Here is a 27,876-nt window from a genome sequence, read left to right as displayed (position 1 = left end):
GAGGATGTTTTCTGATGGAGAAGTGCCCAGTGAGAAACGGACCATACTGACCCTGCTGCTGTCTGGTAAAACAGAGGCTCTGAAAAACTTTTTTTTCTTTTTAGGCTAAAACATTTTATTTATTGGAACCTTTACAGGGCAGGAAACTAGCATAATATATAAACCGTCGTTTCTGGGGGGATTTCCTTTGTTTTCTTGCACATTTGACACCTAGTCTCTGCTCATACACAGTCTTTTCAGTTCGGTTAGGATGAAGCATCATGGGGCAGAGACAGCTTCATCTCCAAGACTGGAGAGGAAGACTTTCATCGACATCACAAGTCTCCCTCACAATGTTTACCTGCAATAAAGCAACATTCTACCAAAGGAGCCTTTCCATGTTCTTCTACTCATTAGGGTTTTTTTTTTGTTGATTGTGAAGATCTAACGAATATCTCATTCATATGCTTCCTGATAACAAGCACCTTCCATTTACTCGGTGTGCGTTTGTCTCATGCAGGTGTGTTGTGTACTGCAGGTCTAAGAGTTGACAGCTGGTTCCATGGAAAGACAGGTGGTGGAGCGGGCCAAGGAGGCCTTCCTCAGCGGTAGGACACAACCTCTGGAGTTCCGGCTGCAGCAGCTCGAAGCCCTCCTAAGGATGATCACAGAACGGCACACTGAGATTGCCACCGCCCTCAAACAGGACATCAACAGGGTGAGTGCATGGAGAACCGATGACCAACTCTACTCCCCAGCCAGGCTTTTCGATACCCGGACAACGTCCAGCTAACTTGGAGTTACTTACCGTACGTGCTGGGGTTTTAGTGCTTGAGTGTGGACGGTCTCATCTTGGACTTTACAGCGTATTGACTCAGACTTTAATTTCTTTTTTCTCTAATTCTTGAAAATCATATCAGACTTCCTATGATGGTAACATAGTGCAATTTAATCTAATTTGTCTTTCTTTACTAATATTAATCTATGCCTCTGAATCACTGGAAAAATGGAATTTGAATGCTCCGTCCATGGTCGTAGGAAACAAAAGTCTAAATGAATATTATAGTGTCATGAAATTTTGACCTTTTCAACATGTGTTTCACTGAACTTGCACCATTCTGTTGCAAGTCTTTACATACATTTTGGCCAGACTGGTCTTGAGTCGGACTTGCCACCCTATAGTCTTGGACTTAACTCAGACTCGATAAGTTTCAGCCTCAGACTTGACTCGGGCTTGTCCCTTCAAAACACTTGGTCTGACTTGTGTTGCCTTGAATACAAGGCTGGAGCATCCCATACAGACGAGACATTTCAGGTCTGTCAGTAGGAATATGTAATATGCTGATAACAGGTGGCACTAGTATCTATTTAAAATGTCCTTGTTTGCCTCCGACAGAGCCAGTACGACACACCCCTGTTGGAGCTGATTGGCCTTGAGAACGAGCTCAACCTGGCAATCAGCAAACTGGCCGAATGGACCGCGCCACGCCCGGTAGAGAAAAACCTCCTCACCATAGCAGATGAGGTGTATGTCCAACCGCAACCTCTGGGGGTGGTGCTCATCATAGGGGCCTGGAACTACCCCTGGGCAGTCACTCTCACACCTCTGGTTGGGGCTATTGCTGCTGGTAGGGGGCTCTTCTCTGTCACTATTTCCTTGCTACCTCCTTGGTAACATCGGAAAAGGGTAGCTGATGTAGGGGACGTACTAGCCTTCATCTACAGCAGCTTCCTTTTTCTGTCGCCACTTTTTGAGATGTGCGTTTCTAATAAGCATCAAACAACAAGGCTGTGCCTACTAACCATATCTGGTGTGATAGGGTTTTGACTCAGAGTTCATTCAGAAGAAGAATTTGGTTTGTTCCTGGTACACCGAGACAGTAGCAAATAGCATCAGATTAGCAGCAAGGTTCCCATGATCCTGGAAAACTTGGGAATTTATCCACTACTTTTCCAGTCCTGGAAAACATCCAGAAGATGATAAAATTGATGAAATATCCTGAAAATATTATTGAGGTCATAGAAAATTGTAAAGTTAGTTTTAAAAACATATTTTTACCCACTGAGATGTCATATTTTTGGTGTCCTTTTTAGCCGAGATCACATCTCGTCATATATTGTTAGTGTTACGGCGCGGTGGCCCAGTGGTCAGCACTGTGGCCTCACAGCAAGAAGGTCCGGGGTTCGAACCGCAGGCCGTCCCAGCTCCTTTCTGTGTGGAGTGTGCATGTTCTCCCCGTGTCTGCAGTGGGTTTCCTCCGGGTGCTCCGGTTTCCTCCCACAGTCCAACGACATGCATGTTAGGGTTAATGCTCCTGCCTGTGCCCCTGAGCAAGGCAGTGGAACGAAGAACTGGAGTTGGTCCCCAGTGCTGCAGCTGCCCACTGCTCCTATACAGTAGGATGGTTACACGCGGAGAACAAATATCATTGTAAGCTGTACAATGACTCTCTTTCTTTTTCTTTCTTTCATATTTTGGGCCGCTGAGACTGCACATCAGAGCTTGAAATTCAGGGGTTCTGTTCAGTGACCAGCTAAAAGCGACATAGTCCATTTACAAACCTGCTGTGAACAACAGCTGCCATGTATATCTGAGCAAAGACTGAAAGTAATAGAAAATGTCCTTGAAAAGACCTGGAAAATGATTTCCTAAAAAGAGTGGGAAGCCTGAGAGAGGCAGTATTTGACCTCTCAGGCAGCCAGGCACGGGTGTCAGATAATTGGCCTTTTCTTCTGAACCGCCAGCTCAACCAAAACTATGTGACATTTCTGCTGGGATGAACTTGGTTCAAGTTGGCAGCCTGTCAGCTGTGTGTCCCCAGCCTCCGTGCTCGTCTTGTGTTCATCGCGTGGTGATGTCATCCCGCTCACACACGTCCTCATTCTCCCTCTGCAGGCAACGCAGCTGTGGTGAAGCCGTCAGGGACCAGCGAGTACTCGTCCCTCCTCCTCCGGGCTCTGCTGCCTCGCTATCTGGACCAGGTCTGCACATGGCCTTCATGAATGTCGTTATTCTGAGCAGTGCCTGTAAAAGCAGGCTATTGTTTTAGTCCAGGGTATGGCCTATAGCCTACATGTGAAACCCCTGCACCCGATACAGAAGGCACACATAGAGAAGAAGAAAAGTATAGAATCAGACCAAATGAATACAACAAACTCATGGCAGGTTATAGTTTGTAACGCTGAGAAAAGCTTTAAAAACGGAGAAGTGATTCAACAGCTGTGTTTTGGTGTGTTGTTTGGACCTGTCCTCTGAAGTCTTAGCTGTCAATCTCTTCCTTTTTTTTAAATTTTACCCCCCTTTTTCTCCCCAATTGTACCTGTCCAATTACCCCACTCTCCCGAGCCGTCCCGGTCTCTGCTCCACCCCCTCTGCTGATCTGGGGAGGGCTGCAGACTACCACATGCCTCCTCCCATACATGTGGAGTCACCAGCCGCTTCTTTTCACCTGACAGTGAGGAGTTTCACCAGGGGGACGTAGCACATGGGAGGATCATGCTATTCCCCCCAGTTCCCCCTCCCCCCTGAACAGGTGCCCCAACTGACCAGAGGAGGCGCTAGTGCAGCGACTAGGACACATACCCACATCCAGCTTCCCACCCACACACACGATCAATTGTGTCTGTAGGGACGCCTGACCAAGCTGGAGGTAACACAGGGATTCAAACCAGCGATCCCCATGTTGGTAGGCAACGGAATAGACCACTATGCTACCCGGACGCCCTCTTCCTTTCAAGAGGATTGACCATAAACTAGAGTATGACACTTAGGAGTCCTCCAGAAACAGCAGGTTAGGCCAAATGTGGTGGGAAAAACAAGACTTCTCATCACCCTTCACAGTCCTGTGACTGGATAGTTAAGTGTTAAAACTGGAATGGAATCACACTTGCCAACTATGATGGTCTCTTTCCCCCACCATCAAAAGGACATGCATGTTAGGGTTAGTACTCCTGTCTGTGCCCCTGACCGAGGCATGGCAAGACCAACTGGAGTTGGTCTGCGGGCGCAGCATGGCGGCTGCCCACTGCTCCTAGCTACACAGCTAGGATGGGCTGAATGCAGAGTGTAATTTCCCTACGAGGATCAACATTAAAAAAAAAATTCAAAAATCAAGTCATTAACAAGCTGGATTGATGGGGGGGGGGGCAAACTATTCATGTAATCGTTATCTTTATTTTCAGGATCTCTATCCAGTGGTAACAGGAGGAATACCAGAGACACAGGAGCTGTTGAGGCAGCAATTTGACCACATCTTCTACACGGGGAACAGCGCAGTGGGCAGACTGGTGATGGAGGCCGCCTCTCGCAACCTCACCCCCGTTACTCTGGAGCTGGGTGGGAAGAGCCCCTGTTACATCGACAAGAACTGTAACCTCAGAGTCGCCTGCCGGTAAACACAGCACTTAGTGAGGATTTCAACCCACACCTTCCAGCCAATCAGAAATCAGTATTTTCCGTGACCATGGCATAAAGATGGTATCATCACTCCAGTGAAGGCTGACTATACACTATACAATGGTCTCTCATAAAAGACTTTTATGAGCTCTCGGCCACACTCCATGTGAACAAAGTGCATGGACACCACAGTTTACAATACACTCCAGTCTTTATGACTCCTCTCAGTACATTTTCTATTTATTCTTTGTTTTGTTGTGTTGAATATAAATCTGGTGTACTCACAACAGCTACATTTAAATGACTTGATCTATTTGCCATCTTGGTAGCATAGCAGTCTATTCTGTTGCCTACCAACACAAGGATCGCTGGTTCAAATCCCCACGTTACCTCCGGCTTGGTTGGGCGTCCCTACAGACACAATTGGCCATGTCTGCAGGTGGGAAGCCGGATGTGGGTATGTGTCCTGGTTGCTGCACTAGCGCCTCCTCTGGTTGGTTGGGGCGCCTGTTCAGGGGGGAGGGGGAGCTGTACATTTAACCCACCGTCCATTGCATTTCCACAGTCGCATCACGTGGGGAAAGTTTGTCAACTGTGGTCAGACGTGTATCGCCCCGGACTACATCCTGTGTGAACCCAGCATCCAAAACCGCGTGGTTGAGGGAATCCGACAAACCCTGCTGGTATGATCTGATTATCATCCTGTTGCCCCCGATTCTAAAAGGCTGTTGTTATGAGCTTTATGGAGACACAGTGAGTCTCTTGTAAGTCTACTGCTTTATGTTGTTTTAAACCACAATAGTTGGTTTATACCTTCTTTGTTTTCCACATGGCTTGTGGGCCTGTACGTTCACTGACTGTAGTGGGGGACTGTAGCGTGCAATGCATCTTAGAACGCTTTATTAATTTATTTTATTCTTTTAACTTTTATGAATTTTTACCCTTTGCCTGGTCCTCGTGTGAGTCTGTATGCAAGGCCACACGAGGGTGACAGTGTGCATCTCTTGCCCATGTACTGACCTGTCTGTTGTCTCTGACATACCGATGATTGCCGCTTGTCTGTGAGTTTGTGTATGGTCTGGGTAGATGTGTATGGTCTGGGTAGATTGTGTATGGTCTGGGTAGATTGTGTATGGTCTGGGTAGATTGTGTATGGTCTGGGTAGATTGTGTATGGTCTGGGTAGATTGTGTATGGTCTGGGTAGATTGTGTATGGTCTGGGTAGATTGTGTGTGATCTGGGTAGATTGTGTATGGTCTGGGTAGATTGTGTGTGATCTGGGTAGATTGTGTATGGTCTGGGTAGATGTGTGTGATCTGGGTAGATTGTGTATGGTCTGGGTAGATGTGTGTGATCTGGGTAGATTGTGTATGGTCTGGGTAGATGTGTATGGTCTGGGTAGATTGTGTGTGGTCTGGGTAGATTGTGTATGGTCTGGGTAGATTGTGTATGGTCTGGGTAGATTGTGTGTGATCTGGGTAGATTGTGTATGGTCTGGGTAGATTGTGTGTGATCTGGGTAGATGTGTGTATGGTCTGGGTAGATTGTGTATGGTCTGGGTAGATTGTGTATGGTCTGGGTAGATGTTTGTGATCTGGGTAGATTGTGTGTGGTCTGGGTAGATTGTGTATGGTCTGGGTAGATTGTGTATGGTCTGGGTAGATTGTGTGTGGTCTGGGTAGATTGTGTATGGTCTGGGTAGATGTGTATGGTCTGGGTAGATTGTGTGTGGTCTGGGTAGATTGTGTATGGTCTGGGTAGATTGTGTATGGTCTGGGTAGATTGTGTGTGATCTGGGTAGATTGTGTATGGTCTGGGTAGATTGTGTATGGTCTGGGTAGATTGTGTATGGTCTGGGTAGATTGTGTGTGGTCTGGGTAGATTGTGTATGGTCTGGGTAGATGTTTGTGATCTGGGTAGATTGTGTGTGGTCTGGGTAGATTGTGTATGGTCTGGGTAGATTGTGTATGATCTGGGTAGATGTGTATGGTCTGGGTAGATTGTGTATGGTCTGGGTAGATTGTGTATGGTCTGGGTAGATTGTGTATGGTCTGGGTAGATTGTGTATGATCTGGGTAGATGTGTATGGTCTGGGTAGATTGTGTATGGTCTGGGTAGATTGTGTATGATCTGGGTAGATGTTTATGGTCTGGGTAGATGTGTATGGTCTGGGTAGATTGTGTATGGTCTGGGTAGATGTGTATGGTCTGGGTAGATTGTGTATGGTCTGGGTAGATTGTGTATGGTCTGGGTAGATGTGTATGGTCTGGGTAGATTGTGTGTGATCTGGGTAGATTGTGTGTGATCTGGATAGATGTGTATGGTCTGGGTAGATTGTGTATGGTCTGGGTAGATTGTGTGTGATCTGGGTAGATGTGTATGGTCTGGGTAGATTGTGTATGGTCTGGGTAGATTGTGTATTGTCTGGGTAGATTGTGTATGGTCTGGGTAGATGTGTATGGTCTGGGTAGATTGTGTGTGATCTGGGTAGATTGTGTGTGATCTGGATAGATGTGTATGGTCTGGGTAGATTGTGTATGGTCTGGGTAGATTGTGTGTGATCTGGATAGATGTGTATGATCTGGGTAGATTGTGTGTGATCTGGGTAGATGTGTATGGTCTGGGTAGATTGTGTATGATCTGGGTACATGTGTATGGTCTGAGTAGATTGTGTGTGATCTGGGTAGATGTGTATGGTTTGGGTAGATTGTGTGTGATCTGGGTAGATGTGTATGGTTTGGGTAGATTGTGTGTGATCTGGGTAGATTGTGTATGGTCTGGGTAGATGTGTATGGTCTGGGTAGATTGTGTATGGTCTGGGTAGATTGTGTATGGTCTGGGTAGATGTGTATGGTCTGGGTAGATTGTGTATGGTCTGGGTAGATTGTGTATGGTCTGGGTAGATTGTGTATGGTCTGGGTAGATGTGTATGGTCTGGGTAGATTGTGTATGGTCTGGGTAGATTGTGTATGGTCTGGGTAGATGTGTATGGTCTGGGTAGATTGTGTGTGATCTGGGTAGATTGTGTATGGTCTGGGTAGATTGTGTGTGATCTGGGTAGATGTGTATGGTCTGGGTAGATTGTGTGTGATCTGGGTAGAGGGTGGAACTGAATTGGCCTTCTAGGATAAATAAATTGTCTGAATGTGAATATATAAGTTGCTTTGGCGTCTGCTCAGTGAGAAGATGCGACTGTGTTTGATCAATCACAGGAGTTTTATGGTGCTGATCCAAAATGCTCAGCAGATTATGGCCGCATCATCAACCGACACCACTTCAACCGAGTGATGAACCTAATGGAGGGCTACACGGCTGTGCTTGGTGGGCAGAGTGACGCATCCCAGTGCTACATAGGTAGGAAGTCTTCTCTACCCACGATCATCTTGTTTTGCAACATTTTGAACTTTGACCCTTTGTACATTTGGCACCACTCTGACTTCATGCTCCATTAGAGAAAAATGTCAAAAATATTCAGAAAGTTCAAGGCCCCTTTGTTTATCAAACAAGTGTTAGCTATAGCACTGTGCAGAATCTAGCGAAAAATAAGAACTACAATACAGAAATTCAAAGCAAAAGAAATTCTGATCAGTCAGGGCGTCTGTTCAGGGGGGGAGGGGGAACTGGGGGGAGTAGTGTGATCCTCCCATGTCCTACGTCCCCCTGGTGAAACTCCTCACTGTCAGGTGAAAAGAAGCGGCTGGTGACTCCACATGTATGGGAGGAGGCATGTGGTAGTCTGCAGCCCTCCTGGATCAGCAGAGGGGGTGGAGCAGAGACCGGGACGGCTCGGAAGAGTGGGGTAATTGGCCGAATACAATTGGGGAGAAACATTTTTGAAAAAAAAGAAATTCAAAGCAGTTGCAGGTAATGAAGCGGTGCACAGCTTGGTAGAGCCAGGCTGGGTAGACCACCAGATAAATCTGGCCGATCACACTTCGAAGGGAGGAATCAAATCAAATCAATTCAATTCAATTTTATTTGTATAGCCCAATATCCCAAATTTGCCGCAGTGGGCTTAACAGCAACACAACATCCTGTCCTTAGACCCTCTCATCGGATAAGGAACAACCCCCTAAAAGCTCCCTTAAAAAACCCCTTTGATCAGCTGTTTGAACGAGTCTACTGATGGGGCAGATCTGAAAGAGAGGAGAGGCATGCTTATTCCGCAGCCTGGAGGCAACCGCATGTTTACTTGGTTGAATTGTTGTGAACTTCTTCACACGGGTGGTTTGTGGCTCAGGTTGTCCTCAGTATCCTCCTGCAGGTGTCAGCCTCTGGAGACGGTAGACCTTATCGTTCACGGCTTCTAAGCTGCACAAATTCCCAGTTACCCCCGTTGACTAGCATGAAAATCATAAGCGACAGCAGTGATTTATCAGGTTTGATATTCCTTACGGTATTTATTCCTGTGCAGTGTTCGCAGGGATTACTTTGTGAACTTGCAAAATAAGAAACTTGGTTTTAAAACGGCTGACCAGAAACTAATCAGTGAACACACACGCAGTCACACAGGCAGTAAAACCTGTGATGACGTAGCATGTGTCTCCACCTGCAGGCTGAGATCTGTGGTAGATGTAAAATGTATGTTTATCAGCACACCATTTGTGAGCAGGCTAATGCTTCTTTGTGGCTTGTTGTGATAAAAATGCTTTTTTTGAGCCATACATGCCACAAGGGACACCCTAAACCCTGGTCCTGTGGGTAACGACCTAATTATTCCTGGGGTGAGATCGTTCCCATGCTGTTAAATATCACCCTCGTGGTTTGGCTTGCTATTCTGCTGCTGTCACTGGTTTTTTTTTTTTTTTTTGGTCTATCACTACAAGTTGCAAGGGGTAAAATTCCTCATCATACTCCCCAACTTCCCCCCTCCCACATTGTCTGGCAAAATCTGAGCACAGCACCTAGTTGTGCATTAAAATAGCACGGAAAAAGGGGGAAAGAAAACATGAGCTCACTGGAATTATGTTTGCCTCCAAAAAGGTACAAACACTCTGGTATAGAAGAACAGCATGGGTTGACATCTGTGTCTCTATCCTTCCAGCGCCCACGGTGCTGAAAGATGTGCCCCCCCACTCCAGGCTGATGCAGGAGGAGATTTTTGGTCCCTTGTTGCCCATAGTGACAGTGAGTGACATGGATGATGCAATCCGCTTCATCAACGAGCGGGAAAAGCCTCTGGCCCTCTACGTCTTCTGCTCTGACAAGAAGGTGAGAGAACCACAGTGGGAGCAATGATGGGTCAGTGAGCTGGCTCAGCTAGTTAGTGTTTTGATGCTGCTCAGTGATCCAGGTAAGGAAATCACAGAAGGTTGAATCAGTTCATCTGGACACAACGTTTAGGGACAGAAACGTCTCATCATCATCTAAGTGACCTCTTCAGTCTCACCTGACTGCAGGTACCCCACCCTTATAACAATACAGTGACTGCAGGTGTCCCACCCTTATAACAATACAGTGTCTGCAGGTACCCCCACCCTTATAACAATACAGTGACTGCAGGTACCCCACCCTTATAACAATACAGTGACTGCAGGTACCCCACCCTTATAACAATACAGTGGCTGCAGGTACCCCACCCTTATAAACTATACAGTGACTGCAGGTGTCCCACCCTTATAACAATACAGTGACTGCAGGTGTCCCCACCCTTATAACAATACAGTGACTGCAGGTGTCCCCACCCTTATAACAATACAGTGACTGCAGGTGCCCCCACCCTTATAACAATACAGTGACTGCAGGTGTCCCCACCCTTATAAACTATACAGTGACTGCAGGTGCCCCCACCCTTATAACAATACAGTGACTGCAGGTGTCCCACCCTTATAACAATACAGTGACTGCAGGTGCCCCCACCCTTATAACAATACAGTGACTGCAGGTACCCCCACCCTTATAACAATACAGTGACTGCAGGTGTCCCACCCTTATAACAATACAGTGACTGCAGGTACCCCCACCCTTATAACAATACAGTGACTGCAGGTGTCCCACCCTTATAACAATACAGTGACTGCAGGTACCCCACCCTTATAACAATACAGTGGCTGCAGGTACCCCACCCTTATAACAATACAGTGACTGCAGGTACCCCACCCTTATAACAATACAGTGGCTGCAGGTACCCCACCCTTATAACAATACAGTGACTGCAGGTACCCCACCCTTATAACAATACAGTGGCTGCAGGTACCCCACCCTTATAACAATACAGTGACTGCAGGTGTCCCCACCCTTATAAACAATACAGTGACTGCAGGTGTCCCCACCCTTATAACAATACAGTGACTGCAGGTGTCCCCACCCTTATAACAATACAGTGACTGCAGGTACCCCACCCTTATAACAATACAGTGGCTGCAGGTACCCCACCCTTATAACAATACAGTGGCTGCAGGTACCCCACCCTTATAACAATACAGTGACTGCAGGTACCCCACCCTTATAACAATACAGTGGCTGCAGGTACCCCACCCTTATAACAATACAGTGACTGCAGGTGTCCCCACCCTTATAAACAATACAGTGACTGCAGGTGTCCCCACCCTTATAACAATACAGTGACTGCAGGTGTCCCCACCCTTATAACAATACAGTGACTGCAGGTACCCCACCCTTATAACAATACAGTGACTGCAGGTGTCCCCACCCTTATAACAATACAGTGACTGCAGGTACCCCACCCTTATAACAATACAGTGACTGCAGGTGTCCCCACCCTTATAACAATACAGTGACTGCAGGTACCCCACCCTTATAACAATACAGTGACTGCAGGTACCCAACCCTTATAACAATACAGTGACTGCAGGTGTCCACACCCTTATAACAATACAGTGGCTGCAGGTACCCAACCCTTATAACAATACAGTGTCTGCAGGTACCCCCACCCTTATAACAATACAGTGACTGCAGGTACCCCCACCCTTATAACAATACAGTGGCTGCAGGTACCCCACCCTTATAACAATACAGTGGCTGCAGGTACCCCACCCTTATAACAATACAGTGACTGCAGGTGTCCCACCCTTATTACAATACAGTGACTGCAGGTGTCCCCACCCTTATAACAATACAGTGGCTGCAGGTACCCCACCCTTATAACAATACAGTGTCTGCAGGTACCCCCACCCTTATAACAATACAGTGACTGCAGGTACCCCCACCCTTATAACAATACAGTGGCTGCAGGTACCCCACCCTTATAACAATACAGTGGCTGCAGGTACCCCACCCTTATAACAATACGGTGTCTGCAGGTACCCCCACCCTTATAACAATACAGTGACTGCAGGTGTCCCCACCCTTATAAACAATACAGTTGCATAACGACCCAAAACAGCAATCAGTTTCATATGCAAATAGGTGTGACCATTAACTAGAGTTACAATGGTCATGTGTGCTATTCACTGAGACCTCTGGAGCTTGTTCAGAAAGTTGCAGCTCATCTGGTGTTCAACCGCCCTAAGTTCTCCCACACAACTCCCCTCCTCATGTCCCTACACTGGCTCCCAGGAGCTGCTCACATCCAGTTTAAGACTCTGGTGCTAGCCTACAGGGCAGTGAAAGGAACAGCTCCTTCCTATCTCCAGGCCATGGTCAAGCCTTATACCCCCGCCCCACCACTTCGCTCTGCTGCCTCGGGACGCCTGGTTGCCCCGTCGCTCAGAGGCCCCTGCTGCCGATCGACCCGGTCCCGGCTCGGTTCTGTCCTGGCCCCACAGTGGTGGAATGAACTCCCCACTGATGTCAGGACAGAGGAGTCGCTGCCCATCTTTCACCGCAGGTTGAAAATTCACCTCTTCAAGAACTACTACCCTGTTACTTGTTCTTACCACTTATCGTATTCACTCATTTAAAAAAAAACTCTTTCTTGCACTTTTACTTTAGCACTGGTTTTGCTCTTAGATGCTTGTTTAGATGCAGTTATGACCTCTGATGACTAGTAGTTCTCCTGATTTCCTACGTTACATGATGCTCTTATTGTAAGTCGCTTTGGATAAAAGCATCGGCTAAATGACTGTAATGTAATGTAATGGTGAGTTTGACTGGATAAGAGACAATAACAGCATGAAATTCAAAAAAGGGCAGAGAAAATTGTGGCATGGAAACGAGAGAGTATTTCCATTTTGGGGAGATTAGCAGGCCAGTACCACCACATCGCCTCCCAGCTCGGAGTGTGAGAAAAAGAGTACACATCTGACAGAGCTGCGGGTGTGGTAGTGTTTTCTGGCATGATCCAGGTCTCAGTTGGAGCAAGAAAGTTGAGGGAGAGCAAGGATGCGTAGCCTGAGATAAACTCAGCTTTCAGCACTGCAGACTGGCCATTCCAGAGCCCTCCCGTCACCACTTGCTCAACATGAGTGGAGAGAGTGGGATAGAGGAGATTGGTAGGGACACAGCGCCGAGGAGTGACCCAACGTCTATGCCAGCCCTGGGAAAAGGAAAGGACAGGAATGTGAAGGAAACACATAGTCTATACCAGCGTTTCCCAACCCAGTCCTCAAGGACCCCCTATCCTGCAGATTTTCATTGTAACCCTGCATAGGTAGCCCTGCTTATACTTACTCAACCAATCATCTCACAGCACTTAATTATGCAAGGTGTGAAACATCTGACATATAATTCATTGCTAATTGGTTGAATAACTACAAACAGGTACCTATTCAGGGTTGCAAAGAAAATCTGCAGGATAGGGGTTCCTTGAGGACTGGGTTGGGAAACACTGGTCTATACTAGGTACACAGGATACAGATGACTGACCGGATCTAAAAAGAGCAGTCCTTGCTTGATGAAGTCTTGGCTTGAAAAAGTCACGCTTACTTTTGTTCAACCTAGACCTGTTTGCCCTCGGCTTGTTTGCCTGATGCTTCAAGTAGCAGCAGTGATTTAAAGAACACTGATTGCTAATTGTCGGCCAGGAAGGCAGGCCACACCCTGGCCACTTAACACCCAATTGGCCAAAGAGGTACACTGAAAATAGGCCTATTGCCCAGAAACTGGACGCTTATGTAAAACTCTATCAAACCTCACACAATACAATTAAAACTGCAAACAGCAAGTTACCAAGGAATATATTTATAAGCTAAAATAATAACTAAGTCAAAACAGCTAGGCAACCAGAAATACTTAAGGACAGACTAGGTGAAAAAAAAGAAAAGAAAAAAGAGCTACTGCTAGAATAAAATCCCACTAGTTCCCACTAGGAACCCGCAGCAGATGTACAGAGAAAAGGACTAATACTCAAGCAGCCGGAATAAGACTAACAGCAACTTGTTAAGCAGGAAAGCTGATACTTACTCTATTCTAGATGAACCAGCAATTCAGAATCACTCCAGAGGTTAAGATGCACACTCATGGTGAGTGTGCATAGATGACAGATGAAGCGTTTCTCTCAGTAAGCGTTGTGTTCAGATGAACTGGTTCAACTTTCTGGGGTCGTCCACTCAGTGTTTACCAAGACATCTTGTTCAAACTCAGTTTGGGTTGTTTAATGTAAGTTCTCCATAGTTGCTCTCCTCTGTCTTATCTCATATAGCAAACATCTAATAACCCTTTTAAAGAGGCAGTGTGAAGAAAAAAGCGACATGCTTGACTCTGCCTTGATGGCGATTCTCCTTTCTCTCTCACGATAAATGTGTTTCCCCCCTCTGTTTCACCTCGCCTGACTTTCTACCCACCTCTCCAAGGCAATAAAAAAATTTCTGGATGAGACTTCCAGTGGAGGGGTGACGGTCAACGATGTCATGATGCATTACACTCTCAGCTCGCTTCCATTCGGTGGCATCGGTATGACAGCTTCAAACTTCATTTTATGTGTTACGTTCATTTAATTGTCTTCCACATTTGCGATAGATAATCGGTCCGCTGGCCTTGTGACTCCTCCAGGTAAGAGCGGCATGGGGCGCTACCACGGCAAGCACACCTTTGACCAGCTGAGCCACCATCGAGCATGTCTGGTCAGGTCTTTGGGCATGGAGAGCATCAACTTGGCCCGGTACCCGCCTCAGGACGCCCAGCGAGCACGCAGGGTCCGACTGGCCATGAAGTCTCCGCTGATCGACTTCTCCAAGAGAACCTTCGTCTGGGCAGTTTCTGCCTCCGTTATTGCGTTTGGCCTCTTCATAGCTCTGTTGGTAATTCTCCTCATAGCTGCCGGGCTTAACTGTACCTGTTGGTACTGGCAGGGGTTTTACTACTAGACGTGGACGTCACACTGCACACACACTGCACACCCACTTGCCTTTGTACAAAGATTTCAAACAAAAATGGTGCCGACAACAATGTTGTCCACCTGTTGAACTTTGAAGATGTTTGGCACCACACTGCACTGTGTGTCACATTCTCAAATCAGTGGTTCCCAGTCTGAAGTCGGGGTCCCCGTTGGGGGCGCCAAAGATCTCACCAAAGACCTTGTCTGTTCTGAGGTGTCAAATTTATTTATACAACGACAAAGTCATGATAACTCACTCACAAAACCTTTTATGAAGCCATCTTTAAATGAATCCATTTCAAAAGATGCATTTATAGGGCATCCGGGTAGCGTAGCGGTCTGTTCCGTTGCCTACCAACACGGGGATCGGTGGTTCGAATCCCCGTGTTGCCTCCGGCTTGGTCAGGCATCCCTACAGGCACAATTGGCCGTGTCTGCGGGTGGGAAGCCGGATGTGGTTATGTGTCCTGGTTGCTGCACTAGCGCCTCCTCTGGTCGGTCAGGGCGTCTGTTCGGGGGGGCAGGGGGCAAAAGCGTGATAATCCCACGCACTACGTCCCCCTGGTGAAACTCCTCACTGTCAGGTGAAAAGAAGGGGCTGGTGACTCCACATGTATGGGAGGAGGCATGTGGTAGTCTGCAGCCCTCCCCGGATCAGCAGAGGGGGTGGAGCAGAGACCGGGACGGCTCGCAAGAGTGGGGTGATTGGCCAAGTATAATTGGGGAGAAAAGGGGGGGAACCCCCCCCCCCAAAAGCTGCATTTATTGCAACATCCTCAGCTTTGGACCTTGTGACCTGTGTTTTCAATGTGATAGAAAGGCCAACTAAACACATAATACAACTGTTTAATGGTGCCGCCATAGCAGCTAGCTAACACCCACACATAGTAGCGCCCTCTTCTGGAAATACCAAAGTAAACATGTCTGAGAAACAAACCTGGGCCGATGTTTCATCAGAGCAAAACAAAAGGTACACTGTGCCTTGAACCAGACCAAGGGACAGTCCCTACAGATGATCCCAGAACGTTAACATGTAGACAGAGTCGATGTTATTGTGCAAAACTGACATTAAATGATTTGAAAAGAAGGAGACGAATCTCTTTCTCCCTTTCTTGCTATGGCTGGCTCAGCTTTTCTCGACGGGCTCCGAGGAGAAACACTTGGTGACCATCGCTCTAAATAATATTTCCAGATTTAACAAAAACACAATGCAGCATTTTTATGTGACCGTTGTCTGTCTGAGTGTGATATCTTGGTTTCGGTGCACTCTGCAAGCGGTGTGACAGACGTGGTCGTCACGCTGCACCCCAAACCCAAAACAACCACAACACAACAAACTGCACGGGAGCGCTCTCTCTCATTCGCTGTGGCTGACACCAAACACCCACCTTCTCAGTACACATCAGCAGGGAGGCTGTTGTGGTTCTGGGCCTCCTGACAGGAGGATGTGATTGGTCCCAAACCATGATGCATCTAATTTAGGATGCTATCATGATGCCTGCCTGTCTAAATGTGCTGGGGGCCCAACTGAAATACCCCCTTCCCCCTGCACATCAGAATGATTACTAACCTGACGATGAAAAAAGTCTTGTGTTGTGTATGTTAACATTACTGTAGGAGATACTTGGTAAATATGATGTCTGTCGCCTGCTCTTTGCATCAGTGGAGGAAGTTTGTACTCGTGCCGTAAGCCTGCTGTTCTGTAGCGGCCCTTCAGCTCTGCAGCATGACCTGCTCTTGCTATACTCATGTTTTTCCTCAAATCAATATTTCATTTTTGTATTTGTTGAAGTTCGGTCGACCAGCTATATGGGCAGCTTGTGGTGCCAGACTTTCATTTTATCATCAATCTACTTTCGTGTCAAGAACTAGGCTGAGCTGTGAACGTGACCTTGTTCGACTCAGGTCATTTCCGAGGAAGTCGTTTTAAATGACCCCAGCTGATGTTCGGAGTTATGGATGAAAGCCCCAATATGAAAGTGGACACCAGGGTGACTTATGCTGAAATTATGCTCCTAAACTCCATCATTATGAACATGTAGTCGCCTTTTTGTATTTTTCTTTTTTTTGGTCAAAGTAAAGTTATTGTTTGTGGGACAAGATAAAAATGTGATCTATATTACAGCTTTGTTTAGAAACAAGACTACCCTCACGTGACTGAATGCAGGGAACGAGTCAGATTTTGCCTGCACTTTCATATCATATAAAAGGATTCTAACTGGAAATCAAGCTGCCATTTGTATTAGAATGAGGTTACTTTTCCACGTTTACAGTTCAAATGCCCAACTATGTTGTGTCGTGGCTGATGGCAGCCTGCAGGTGGCAGCATGGAGCCGCTGCCGGGTTGAGAATTGCAGAAAGATTAAATTCTGCTTTCTTCATGCATTAGTCTCAGTGGTTAGCTGTCACACTGCCCCACAGGCCTTCGGAGCTCTGCCGCATCTCTTCTGGCCTGAAACCCCTTCCTCAGTCATCACAGGGCGTTTGATGAGAATCGGCCTGCTATCTTCAGTAACACTGGTCCAGGATTTCCCCCGCGGTGTTTCGATCGGTACCCTCACAGACGTTCACACTGCAGGAACGCATGCTGGTGCAAATCTGTGCCACAGACCTGGTTCTGCGGCACAGGCCCGCAGAGATGTAACCCAGAGCTCGGCGTAACCCGTATTATACCAGCTGACACAGCCACCCAGTGTGGTGGTGTTGCTAAGAAGCTACACACACCCACGTCTCCTTGGTGGCGCGTCTCCGTTTTGGGAGCAGCTAATTTTTTTTGACCTGTTTCAGATGACTCGAGAAAGGTGCGACCTCACCCCACTGTGACACGGTTGTTCTGGAAGTTGAACCTCCTGCAGCACTTCTCCCACAGGCTCGCTTGTCTGTGCTTGTGAGGACCCTCACTGACCATAATCATCACCCAGCCCCTTACCCACGCAAAGTACACGCATAACCTCACCCTTACCCTAACCCTAACCTTATCCTTATGCTGAACTTAACCCCAAACCCAAATCCTACAATACCCCGTGGAGAGGTGAGGACCAGCCAAAATGTCCTTACTCTTAGGGTCCAACACTCAAGTGAGTCAAACCCGGGTTACGGGCTGTGAATATCACAGGGAGAAGGCATCGCTTGTCTGTCTGCCAATGACAGCAGATGGCAGGAAAATTCAACTCTGTTGGCGATACTGAGACAAATCCAAAAATTATTTACATGAAAAGGCACAGGATGTAATGACCTCTGTTGATTAAATATTGAACAGTTTAAATCAAGTCTTTTCCCAATTTCCCCGATGTTTTACATGCCTGTATTAAAATGATGATAATGTAATTCATGGTATATGATACATGAAAAGAGAGAGAGAGCGCGACAGACAGACAGACAGACAGACAGACAGACAGACAGACAGACAGACAGACAGACAGACAGAGAGAGAGAGAGAGAGAGACGGACAGAGTGAGACAGACAGAGACAGAGAGACAGCGAGAGAGACAGACAGAGCGAGAGAGAGAGACTGACACAGAGAGAGAGAGAGAGAGAGAGAGAGAGAGAGAGAGTATGTAGTATGTAGAACTTAGAGGGCAAAGCAGGGACACCTCAAATCAATACTCCACTTTCTGGGCTTATCCTATGACACATGCCATATGGGCCACCGTGACCCCATCCTGGACGATGGTCCGAAAAACTATCCCTTAAACTGCCACAAGTCATGTCCAGTAGGCTGTCTCACCAAGCAGAAGGTCTTGTGAGCCCACTTTGCTCATGTAGTTGGACATGCGGTGAGGATACGGGGAACGAGCAGTCATACTTTGCTACCTGGAATAGATGGTTGGGGCTGATGAAGTCCTGTTAGGGGGGATGGAAGCAACCCTTCCTGGTCGGGTCCTGAGAGATTTCAGCAGAACTGCAGTACTGTATACACCAGTATTTACAACATCAGCATTCACTATGAGAACAAGTGTAAACTTGTGTTCATAGTAGATGACAAATAAAGCGGAGAACTTCAAATAAATTTGATAAAAAGTTGCTTGACTGGGAAAGGGAAGCCCGAAGCTTTACGGCTGACATCAAAACACATGGCGCTAAATTAACTTTGAAAGCAAGCAGACTTGATAAATATCCTACCACACTATCATGGAGAAACTCACCACTGGTGATGATTTCCAAACAAAGCGGTAAAATATGCTTGCACATTGTTGTCAAGAAAGCAGCAGCTCACATGGGGGATTTGTTTTACGCAGAGCTGTTTTAAAATGCCCCGGTGCAGAAAACAGTATTTGCACATCAGATATCTTACAGTTTATTAGACATTTGTTTTCACCGTAGGGACATGGCTGACCGCTGGCCTCTAAGGATAGACTGGAACGATCCCAGAGAGGTGTAATTCAGATCGCAGGTATGCTAGTCCTTTCCCAGACAACACATAATGAACACCGTTTGGGTATTTAATGCAACTCACCTGGGACGGCGGTGCTCTTCCAAGCTTGACAGACCTGCACTCCCATCTTCTGTCATCAGAAAGGCCAGAAAAATGTACAGACGGGTGACAAATTAAAGGAAAAGCCTGAATGTTTGACCCCTACAGTAAGGGGGTCCGGGGGCTCTGCTATGCTGTAGGGGGCATTTTCCTGGCACAGTTTGGATCCACTTTTCCCCTCAGAGGGAAGGGTCAGTGCAAATCAATAGAAAGTTATCCTGAGTGACCACCTTTATCCTGTGATGAGACATTTCTATCCTGATGGGAGGGGCCTTTTCCAGGAAGACAATACCTCCATCCACGGGGTACGAGGGGTCACTGAATGGTTTGATGAGGATGAAAATGATGTAAATCACATAGTATGGCCTTCACAGTCACCACATCTCAACCCAATTGAGCATCTATAGGAGATTTTGGACCGACGTGTTAGACAGCGCACTCCACCACCATCACCAAAACACCAAATGAGGGAATATCTTTTGGAAGACTGGTGTCCATCCTTCCAGTAGAGTTCAGAGACTTGTAGAATCTATGACAAGGAGCACTGAAGCTGTTCCTGAGGCTCCTGGTGGCCCAGCACCTTACTAAGATGCTTTATGTTGGCATGGGTACAAGTCCACGAGTACTGGGATGGCATCCAGCGCTTTACCTGTGCCCCCATCCATAGGGTTAGCGATTGTGTCAGGAAGGGCATCTGATATCAAATTTTGCCAAATCAGTATGTGGATTGATGGAGTGTCTGGGTGGTGTGGTGGTCTATTCCGTTGCTTACCAACACGGGGATCGCCAGTTCGAATCCCCGTGTTACCTCTGGCTTGGTCAGGTGTCCCTACAGACACAACTGGCCGTGTCTGCGGGTGGGAAGCCGGATGTGGGTATGTGTCCTGGCCGCTGCATTAGCGCCTCCTCTGGTCAGTCGGGGTGCCTGTTCAGGGGGAAGGGGGAACTGGGGGGGGGAATAGCGTGATCCTCCCACATGCTACATCCTCCTGGTGAAACTCCTCACTGTCAGGTGAAAAGAAGCGGCTGGTGACTCCACATGTATGGGAGGAGACGTGGTAGTCTGCAGCCCTCCCCGGATCAGCAGAGGGGGTGGAGCAGAGACTGGGACGGCTCGGAGGAGTGGGGTAATTGACCAGATACAACTGGGGAGAAAAAGGGGGGGAAACACCCCCACCCCAAAAAAAAACGAAGAAAGTATGTGGATTGACAAGACCGTCCTGGATTGGTCGAGGCCCGGGTTAACAAAGGCCGCCACTGGTGCTGTTCCATCACAGGGTACCGATGGAAACTATCCAATCCGCTGTGGCGACCCCTGAGAAACGGGGAACAAGCTGAAAGAAGATGTTGGTTTTTCCTTTCGTCTGTATATGAAGTGAGTATAAATGTAAGAATGTAAAACATCAAGTCAAATTAATGTACAAAAAACATTCTTTTGGTGAGTTCCTGCGGGAGAAAGGAATTTGTGTCCATGGGAAAATAGTTTGTGCAGTTGAATGACAACTTTGGGTGTATCAGTGGGCCAAGACAAATAGGCTCTGATTGACTTCCATCCAAGTAGATCACACTTTACCCACAATGCACAGCTATGCTGTTGGCTGCCACTAACTGTTGCTAGTCCAGGTTTCAGGCATCGAATCAAATAGTTTGGCTGTTTGCTTAATTTGCTTTGGAAACCGCCTCTCATAACTGGGCCAGCGAGGCCGTTCCAGTCAGCCAGTCGAGCCGGCCCTGCCTGGGCCAGCGAGGCCGTTCCAGTCAGCCAGTTGAGCCGGCCCTGCCTGGGCCAGCGAGGCCGTTCCAGTCAGCCAGTTGAGCAGGCCCTGCCTGGGTTTCTGAAGCAGACAGGCAAGGCCACATTCACATTTGTTTACTCGTAGACTAAAAAGTTGCTAAAATTAAAATTCTCTTCTGTCGTTACGCAACAGTATGGGTCTGCTGTGCTCTGGCCATTAAAAGAACATGAAACTTCCATGTAAACCTCAGGACTTGCTGTTCTCCTCTAATCAAAACCAGATTAGAGAAATGTGAGTTTAGAGAGACCTGAACGCAAGCACAATTTTCCAACAGTGTCAAAGTCGTAAACATGGCATGTGTTCCAATTATGTAAATTTTGGTTTTCTGGTACCATCGATCATGTGCGACTTGACAGAAGTTGGACAGAATTTCCGAACATCAGATGGAAATATCACCAAGATCCAAACATCTGAAGAGATTCTGATGAATGATCAGAATGTCTTTGATGTCATTCTGTTTTCTGGACCTCACCAGTGGGGCAACTGGAGGTATTGCCACATTTTTGCCTTGTTTGTGTCCCAGACAGCATCTGGATGTGGGCCACTTCAGGCAATGACGCGGCACTGATGGCCTTCTTCTGGCCCTGACCAAACGGATGTGAGCCTGAAGTGGCCCACATGTATAATAGCAAATATGGCCCAAATATGCCAAATCAAATGTGAGCCTTTTCTGGCAAAGATGCGGTGCTCTGGGCAACATGTAATCTGGATGTGACCCTGAAGCGCCCCGTGTGGTAAATAGTGAATATGGCCCAAATATCACAAAACAAATATGGGCCACCTTTGGCAAATATGTGGCACATGCGGCATTGCTATGTCTTGGTTCTGGCCCAGATCTGGCAAACAGGAGCGGACCGCCCAAATGCCATCTTTCCACGCAGTATGTGATGAAGTGTCGGGTGTGGGACGGGTGCGGGCCACAGCAGTTTTGCTATCTGGGTACAGACAATTGTGTCGGTAGGGACGCCCGACCAAGCCGGAGGTAACACAGGGATTCGAACTAGCGATCCCCGTGTTGGTAGGCAAGGGAATAGGGATGCCCCTCCCCTCTTGTTTCTTCATGAGGCTATTGCATCGCCAGAGAGCACGGGGGTCATCAGGTGAGGGTCAAAACAAGCAATCTGAAAGTGGAGTCCCATTTGGGGTCATTTTGAATTGTGACTGGAACCATTTCCAGCCTGACTGGAAACCATTTACCTCTCAGGCATGACAAATGCTGCACCACAAATTGCGCTTCAGGGCCAAATAGCCTTCTGTATGAAATACGGAGAGGTGTTTAATCATCCTTCCGAAGCAGAAGGAAGAGAAGGAGTTACGCATGTCAGGCCTGAATGCCAGCGGTACGCAATGAATTAACTGCAGGCCAAACAGTCAATAGCATAGGCTGAATCATGCTTAGAGGAAAAAATACTGGGCAAAAAATAAATATTGCAACTGTACGTCTTTATATAGCAACCTACATGAAAACACCAAATTCTGAAGAGAAGCACCTCAGAAATATCCTGCCATGTAAATGAGTCATTTTGGATCAGCTACACTGATTTCTAGTAAGACTAATATTCTAGACCTCTACATGAGATGCATGCAAGGTAAAGCTCATATTTATCTGCTGATGCCGACTGCAGCTCCACCCCCAATTAATACTTAAACTAGTGAATTTCAAGCTCTCCTTTCTGAGGATGGTCAGAGATAGTAGATACTAGATACTAGATGGATGTTGCAGTGATGGACTCATGGGGAGGTGGTTCAGTCAGGTACCGTGCGGGGCCCAGGCCTGATTACTAGGTAATAGATATTAGATAGTAGATACTAGATACTAGATAGTAGATATTAGATAGTAGATACTAGATACTAGATAGTAGATACTAGGTACTAGATAGTAGGTAGTAGATACTAGATACTAGATGGATGTTGCAGTGATGGACTCATGGGGAGGTGGTTCAGTCAGGTACCATGTGGGGCCCAGGCCTGATGACTAGGTAATAGATATTAGATAGTAGATACTAGGTACTAGATAGTAGGTAGTAGATACTAGATACTAGATGGATGTTACAGTGATGGACTCATTGGGAGGTGGTTCAGTCAGGTACCGTGCGGGGCCCAGGCCTGATTACTAGGTAATAGATACTAGATAATAGGTACTAGGTACAAGATAGTGGATACTAGATACTAGATACTAGATGGATGTTGCAGTGATGGACTCATGGGGAGGTGGTTCAGTCAGGTACCATGGGGGGCCCAGGCCTGATGACTAGATAATAGATATTAGATAGTAGGTACTAGGTACTAGATAGTAGATACTAGATGGATGTTACAGTGATGGACTCATGGGGAGGTGGGTCAGTCAGGTCCCCATGCGGGGCCCAGGCCTGATTACTAGGTACTAGATAGTAGATACTAGGTAATAGATAGTAGATACTAGGTACTAGATAGTAGATAGTAGATACTAGGTACTAGATAGTAGGTAGTAGATACTAGATACTAGATAGATGATGCAGTGATGGACTCATGGGGAGGTGGGTCAGTCAGGTACCGTGCGGGGCCCAGGCCTGATTACTAGGTACTAGATAGTAGATAGTAGACACTAGGTACTAGATGGATGTTGCAGTGATGGACTCATGGGGAGGTGGTTCAGTCAGGTACCATGTGGGGCCCAGGCCTGATTACTAGGTAATAGATAGTAGATAGTAGATACTAGGTACTAGATAGTAGATACTAGATACTAGATACTAGATAGTAGATACTAGATACTAGATGGATGATGCAGCGATGGACTCATGGGGAGGTGGGTCAGTCAGGTCCCCATGCGGGGCCCAGGCCTGATGACTAGGTAATAGATATTAGATAATAGATACTAGGTACTAGATAGTAGATACTAGATAGATGATGCAGTGACGGACTCATGGGGAGGTGGGTCAGTCAGGTCCCCATGTGGGGCCCAGGCCTGATGACTAGGTAATAGATATTAGATAGTAGATACTAGGTACTAGATAGTAGATACTAGATGGATGTTGCAGTGACAGACTCATGGGGAGGTGGGTCAGTCAGGTCCCCATGCGGGGCCCAGGCCTGATTACTAGGTAATAGATGGTAGGTAGTACATACTAGGTACTAGATAGATGATGCAGTGATGGACTCATGGGGAGGTAGGTCAGTCAGGTCCCCATGCGGGGCCCAGGCCTGATTACTAGGTAATAGATAGTAGGTAGTAGATACTAGGTACTAGATAGTAGGTACTAGATAGTAGATACTAGATAGATGATGCAGCGATGGACTCATGGGGAGGTGGGTCAGTGAGGTCCCCGTGCGGGCCTAGGCCTGATTACTAGGTAAAAGATAGTAGATAGTAGACACTAGGTACTAGATAGTAGGTAGTAGATACTAGGTACTAGATGGATGTTGCAGCGATGGACTCATGGGGAGGTGGGTCAGTGAGGTCCCCGTGCGGGCCCAGGCCTGATTACTAGGTAATAGATAGTAGGTAGTACATACTAGGTACTAGATACTAGGTACTAGATAGATGATGCAGTGACGGACTCATGGGGAGGTGGGTCAGTGAGGTCCCCATGTGGGGCCCAGGCCTGATTACTAGGTAATAGATAGTAGGTAGTAGATACTAGATAGTTGATGCAGCGATGGACTCATGGGGAGGTGGGTCAGTCAGGTCCCCATGCGGGGCCCAGGTCTGATTATTAGGTAATAGATAGTAGGTAGTAGATACTAGGTACTAGATAGTAGATACTAGATAGATGATGCAGCGATGGACTCATGGGGAGGTGGGTCGGTCAGGTCCCCATGCGGGGCCCAGGTCTGATTATTAGGTAATAGATAGTAGGTAGTAGATACTAGGTACTAGATAGTAGGTAGTAGATACTAGGTACTAGATAGTAGGTACTAGATAGTAGGTACTAGATAGATGATGCAGCGATGGACTCATGGGGAGGTGGATCAGTCAGGTCCCCATGCGGGGCCCAGGCCTGATTACTAGGTAATAGATAGTAGGTAGTACATACTAGGTACTAGATAGTAGGTAGTAGATACTAGGTACTAGATACTAGGTACTAGATAGTAGGTACTAGATAGATGATGCAGCGATGGACTCATGGGGAGGTGGATCAGTCTGGTCCCCATGCGGGGCCCAGGCCTGCTCACAGCATCTCATGTTCAGACTGAGCTGCAGGGCCTCTGCTGCATGTTTCCCGTCTCTCTTCACCATGTGTTTCTTGTTTATGTCTACTGTCCTGGCAAATTAAGCCCCCCCCGCCCCCCCCGCCCCCCCCCGAAAACAGGAAAAGAATACACGTTTCCTGCAAAACATTTAAAGCTTTTGCGTGTTTCGGGCATTTACAAGCAGAAGTTCTCCTAGGTTTCATTGATGTTTTCAGGTTTTCAGTTTTCAAAGTTAATTTATGATACATGAAAGCAAGTTTTTACACTTATTCTCCTAATGATGTGCTTGTTTTCCTGACTCAACACACACTCAGGGGAAATAGAGGCACTTACAAGAGTACTTAGAGAAGCCAAAGTGTCGGACCGGGGTACATGCACACAGACAGTGAGTGCAGACTTTGGGTGGCTTTGCTTTGCTGGGCAGCGTGCTACAGTAGAGAATAGTAGTAAGATGACTTGTGCAGCAGTGTTGTGGACAGAACACTTGTGCAAATGGCAGATTGTGCAGTCGGTGACAGCAAGCGTAATGTGAACAGTAGAGCTCTGAAGGGTGTGTAGTGCGACATGGAGATAACTAACAGGACTGCAGCAACAATAACTGCTTCTCCATGCAAGAGCTGCACCCTGACGTGAGGCTGTTGTAGTGACGAGGATGTGGAGCAACTGAAGAAATATTTACACCCGGAGATCCCGGGATAAACCTTAGCAGATTTCTGTGGTCAGATGGCTAATTCCTGGCTTCCTCACACATGATAAATGCCCTTGTGTGGACAGTGTTTTGGCAAGAGGTTTGTTGTATATGTGACCCCCTCCCCTCCCTTTCCCCAGCTCAGTACAGTAAGTACTGCTGAGGTCCTGCAGACAGGAATTACAACATAGTGCCTCTAAATGGGTCAAGCTGTGAATTATCCTGCTTTGCGTGGCGAGGCTCACATTTCTCCCTAATCTTTAACTGCCGGTGGCTTTGGCGGTCTTGAGACCTCATGTTAAACTTCTTTAAATCGTTAGATGATTTCTGGAAAATCCCACTCACAGCCAGTTTGATGACCAAACTTGCCCCCTGACAGCAAATTCACGTGTGTCACGGCATCGGCGGCTTTGCGTTCCCTTGACTCAGTGAGGGTTGATGTCACTTGGTGTCATGAGCGGAATACTTGATGAATCACTGCTGCTTTGGTCATAACTCCATGACGGATGTGGCAAGAAACACAGCAGCGTGCTGAGCGTTTGCTTCTTATCAAATCGTACACACAATTCTCTCTCCATGGCACACTTTGTCCCCTGTCTGACACAACCCGACAGGGTGCTGGTTTGGAGCCAGAACCCATTCCAGCGACCACAGAATTACAACAACAATATTAAACAGCATTTTACTTCTTGTGATGATCTGCAAGTGACCTGAGCAGCCCGTGCCAGGAGTTTGCACAACAAGCCGAGAGAAGAATGTCAGATCCTGGTCTGAAAACATCATTATATTCCAACAGCTTGCTTGTGGGCCCTCTGCAGATATAGACAATCAGCCTGAAGGACTTTCCTTTTTTTCATTTCCTTTTTTGGATTTCCCCCCCCTTTTTGTCCCCAATTGCACTTGACCAATTACCCCACTCTTCCGAGCCATCCCGGTCTCTGCTCCACCCCCTCTGCTGATCCGGGGAGGGCTGCAGACTACCACATGTCTCCTCCCATACATGTGGAGTCACCAGCCGCTTCTTTTCACCTGACAGTGAGGAGTTTCACCAGGGGGACGTAGCACGTGGGGGGATCACGCTATTCCCCCCCAGTTCCCCCTCCCCCCTGAACAGGCACCCCGACTGACCAGAGGAGGCGCTAGTGCAGCGGCCAGGACACATACCCACATCCGGCTTCCCACCCGCAGACACGGCCAATTGTGTCTGTAGGGACTCCCGATCAAGCCGGAGGTAACACAGGGATTCAAACCAGCGACCCCTGTGTTGGTAAGCAATGGAAGAAGTGTCCTTCTTTGACATTATTTGATTTTTGATTTTGACATATTTTATTGATCCCCGTGGGGAAATTCAGCTCTGCATGTAACCCATCCTAGCTGTGTAGCTAGGAGCAGTGGGCGGCCGCCGTGCAGCACCCGGGGACCAACTCCAGTTGGACTTGCCATGCCTTGCTCAGGGGCACAGACAGGATTATAAACCCTAACATGCATGTCTTTTTGATGGTGGGGGAAACTGGAGCACCGGAGAAAACCCGCCGCAGACACGTGGAGAACATGCAAACTCCACACAGAGGACCACCTGGGGTGACCCCCATGTTTGGACAACCCCAGGGTTCGAACCTAGGACCTTACACAAGCCCATTGCTTGGCTAAAGTGCTGAAGATAAAGACTTGCATACAGTGAAATCCACATTAGCCATCTTGCTCTGAACATTTGTCCATAAATACATCGATCCACACCGACACCTGGTCAAACAACAGCCGTGTGTCACCACGGTGACTGGAACTGGAACTGTATAATCAAAGTTGTGTCATAGTGTGACGGGTGCAGAATACTTCTTCTTTCAGCCTGTTCCCTGTTTTTCAGGAGGCGCCACAGTGGATTTTAGTAGTAAAGTGATGGGTGCAGAATACATTCATAAGAAATGGTCACTAGAGTGCCAAATAAGAATTTGTTGAAGAGTAAAATTGTTGATAATGTCACGTTGACAGTCAGCAAGAATCCCTCCAGGTGCTGCTGATTTATGATGACCTTAACATTTATTATAATAATAATACATTTTACTTACGGGCACCTTTCAGAGCACTGAAGGGCAAAAATAAATAAATAAATAAATAAACAAACAAACAGTAAAAACCAGCAGCACTGGATCCGACAGC

At 47.2% G+C, this 27,876-nt stretch overlaps 1 protein-coding gene across 2 annotated transcripts in view; it reads left to right on the top strand.

Annotated features, from left to right (window-relative positions):
- Positions 1-15,112, top strand: part of LOC130115437 (aldehyde dehydrogenase, dimeric NADP-preferring-like) — a 15,525-nt gene extending 413 nt beyond the window's left edge. The window contains exons 2-10 of one of the 2 annotated variants that reach the window (XM_056283093.1): positions 518-697; positions 1,376-1,607; positions 2,876-2,961; positions 4,162-4,370; positions 4,941-5,058; positions 7,588-7,729; positions 9,420-9,586; positions 14,068-14,167; positions 14,267-15,112. In XM_056283093.1, the coding sequence (XP_056139068.1) occupies positions 542-697; positions 1,376-1,607; positions 2,876-2,961; positions 4,162-4,370; positions 4,941-5,058; positions 7,588-7,729; positions 9,420-9,586; positions 14,068-14,167; positions 14,267-14,580 (1,524 nt within the window). In that variant the 5' untranslated portion in view covers positions 518-541 and the 3' untranslated portion in view covers positions 14,581-15,112. Of the gene's footprint in view, positions 1-499; positions 698-1,375; positions 1,608-2,875; positions 2,962-4,161; positions 4,371-4,940; positions 5,059-7,587; positions 7,730-9,419; positions 9,587-14,067; positions 14,168-14,266 lie in introns of both variants that reach the window. The other variant, XM_056283092.1, reaches the window with a different exon arrangement.
- Positions 15,113-27,876: the final 12,764 nt, after the last annotated feature.

This window comes from Lampris incognitus, chromosome 7 (genome assembly GCF_029633865.1).
Source record: "Lampris incognitus isolate fLamInc1 chromosome 7, fLamInc1.hap2, whole genome shotgun sequence".
NCBI classification, from domain to species: Eukaryota; Metazoa; Chordata; class Actinopteri; order Lampriformes; family Lampridae; genus Lampris; species Lampris incognitus.
This window is presented reverse-complemented; position numbering and strand designations above follow the sequence as displayed.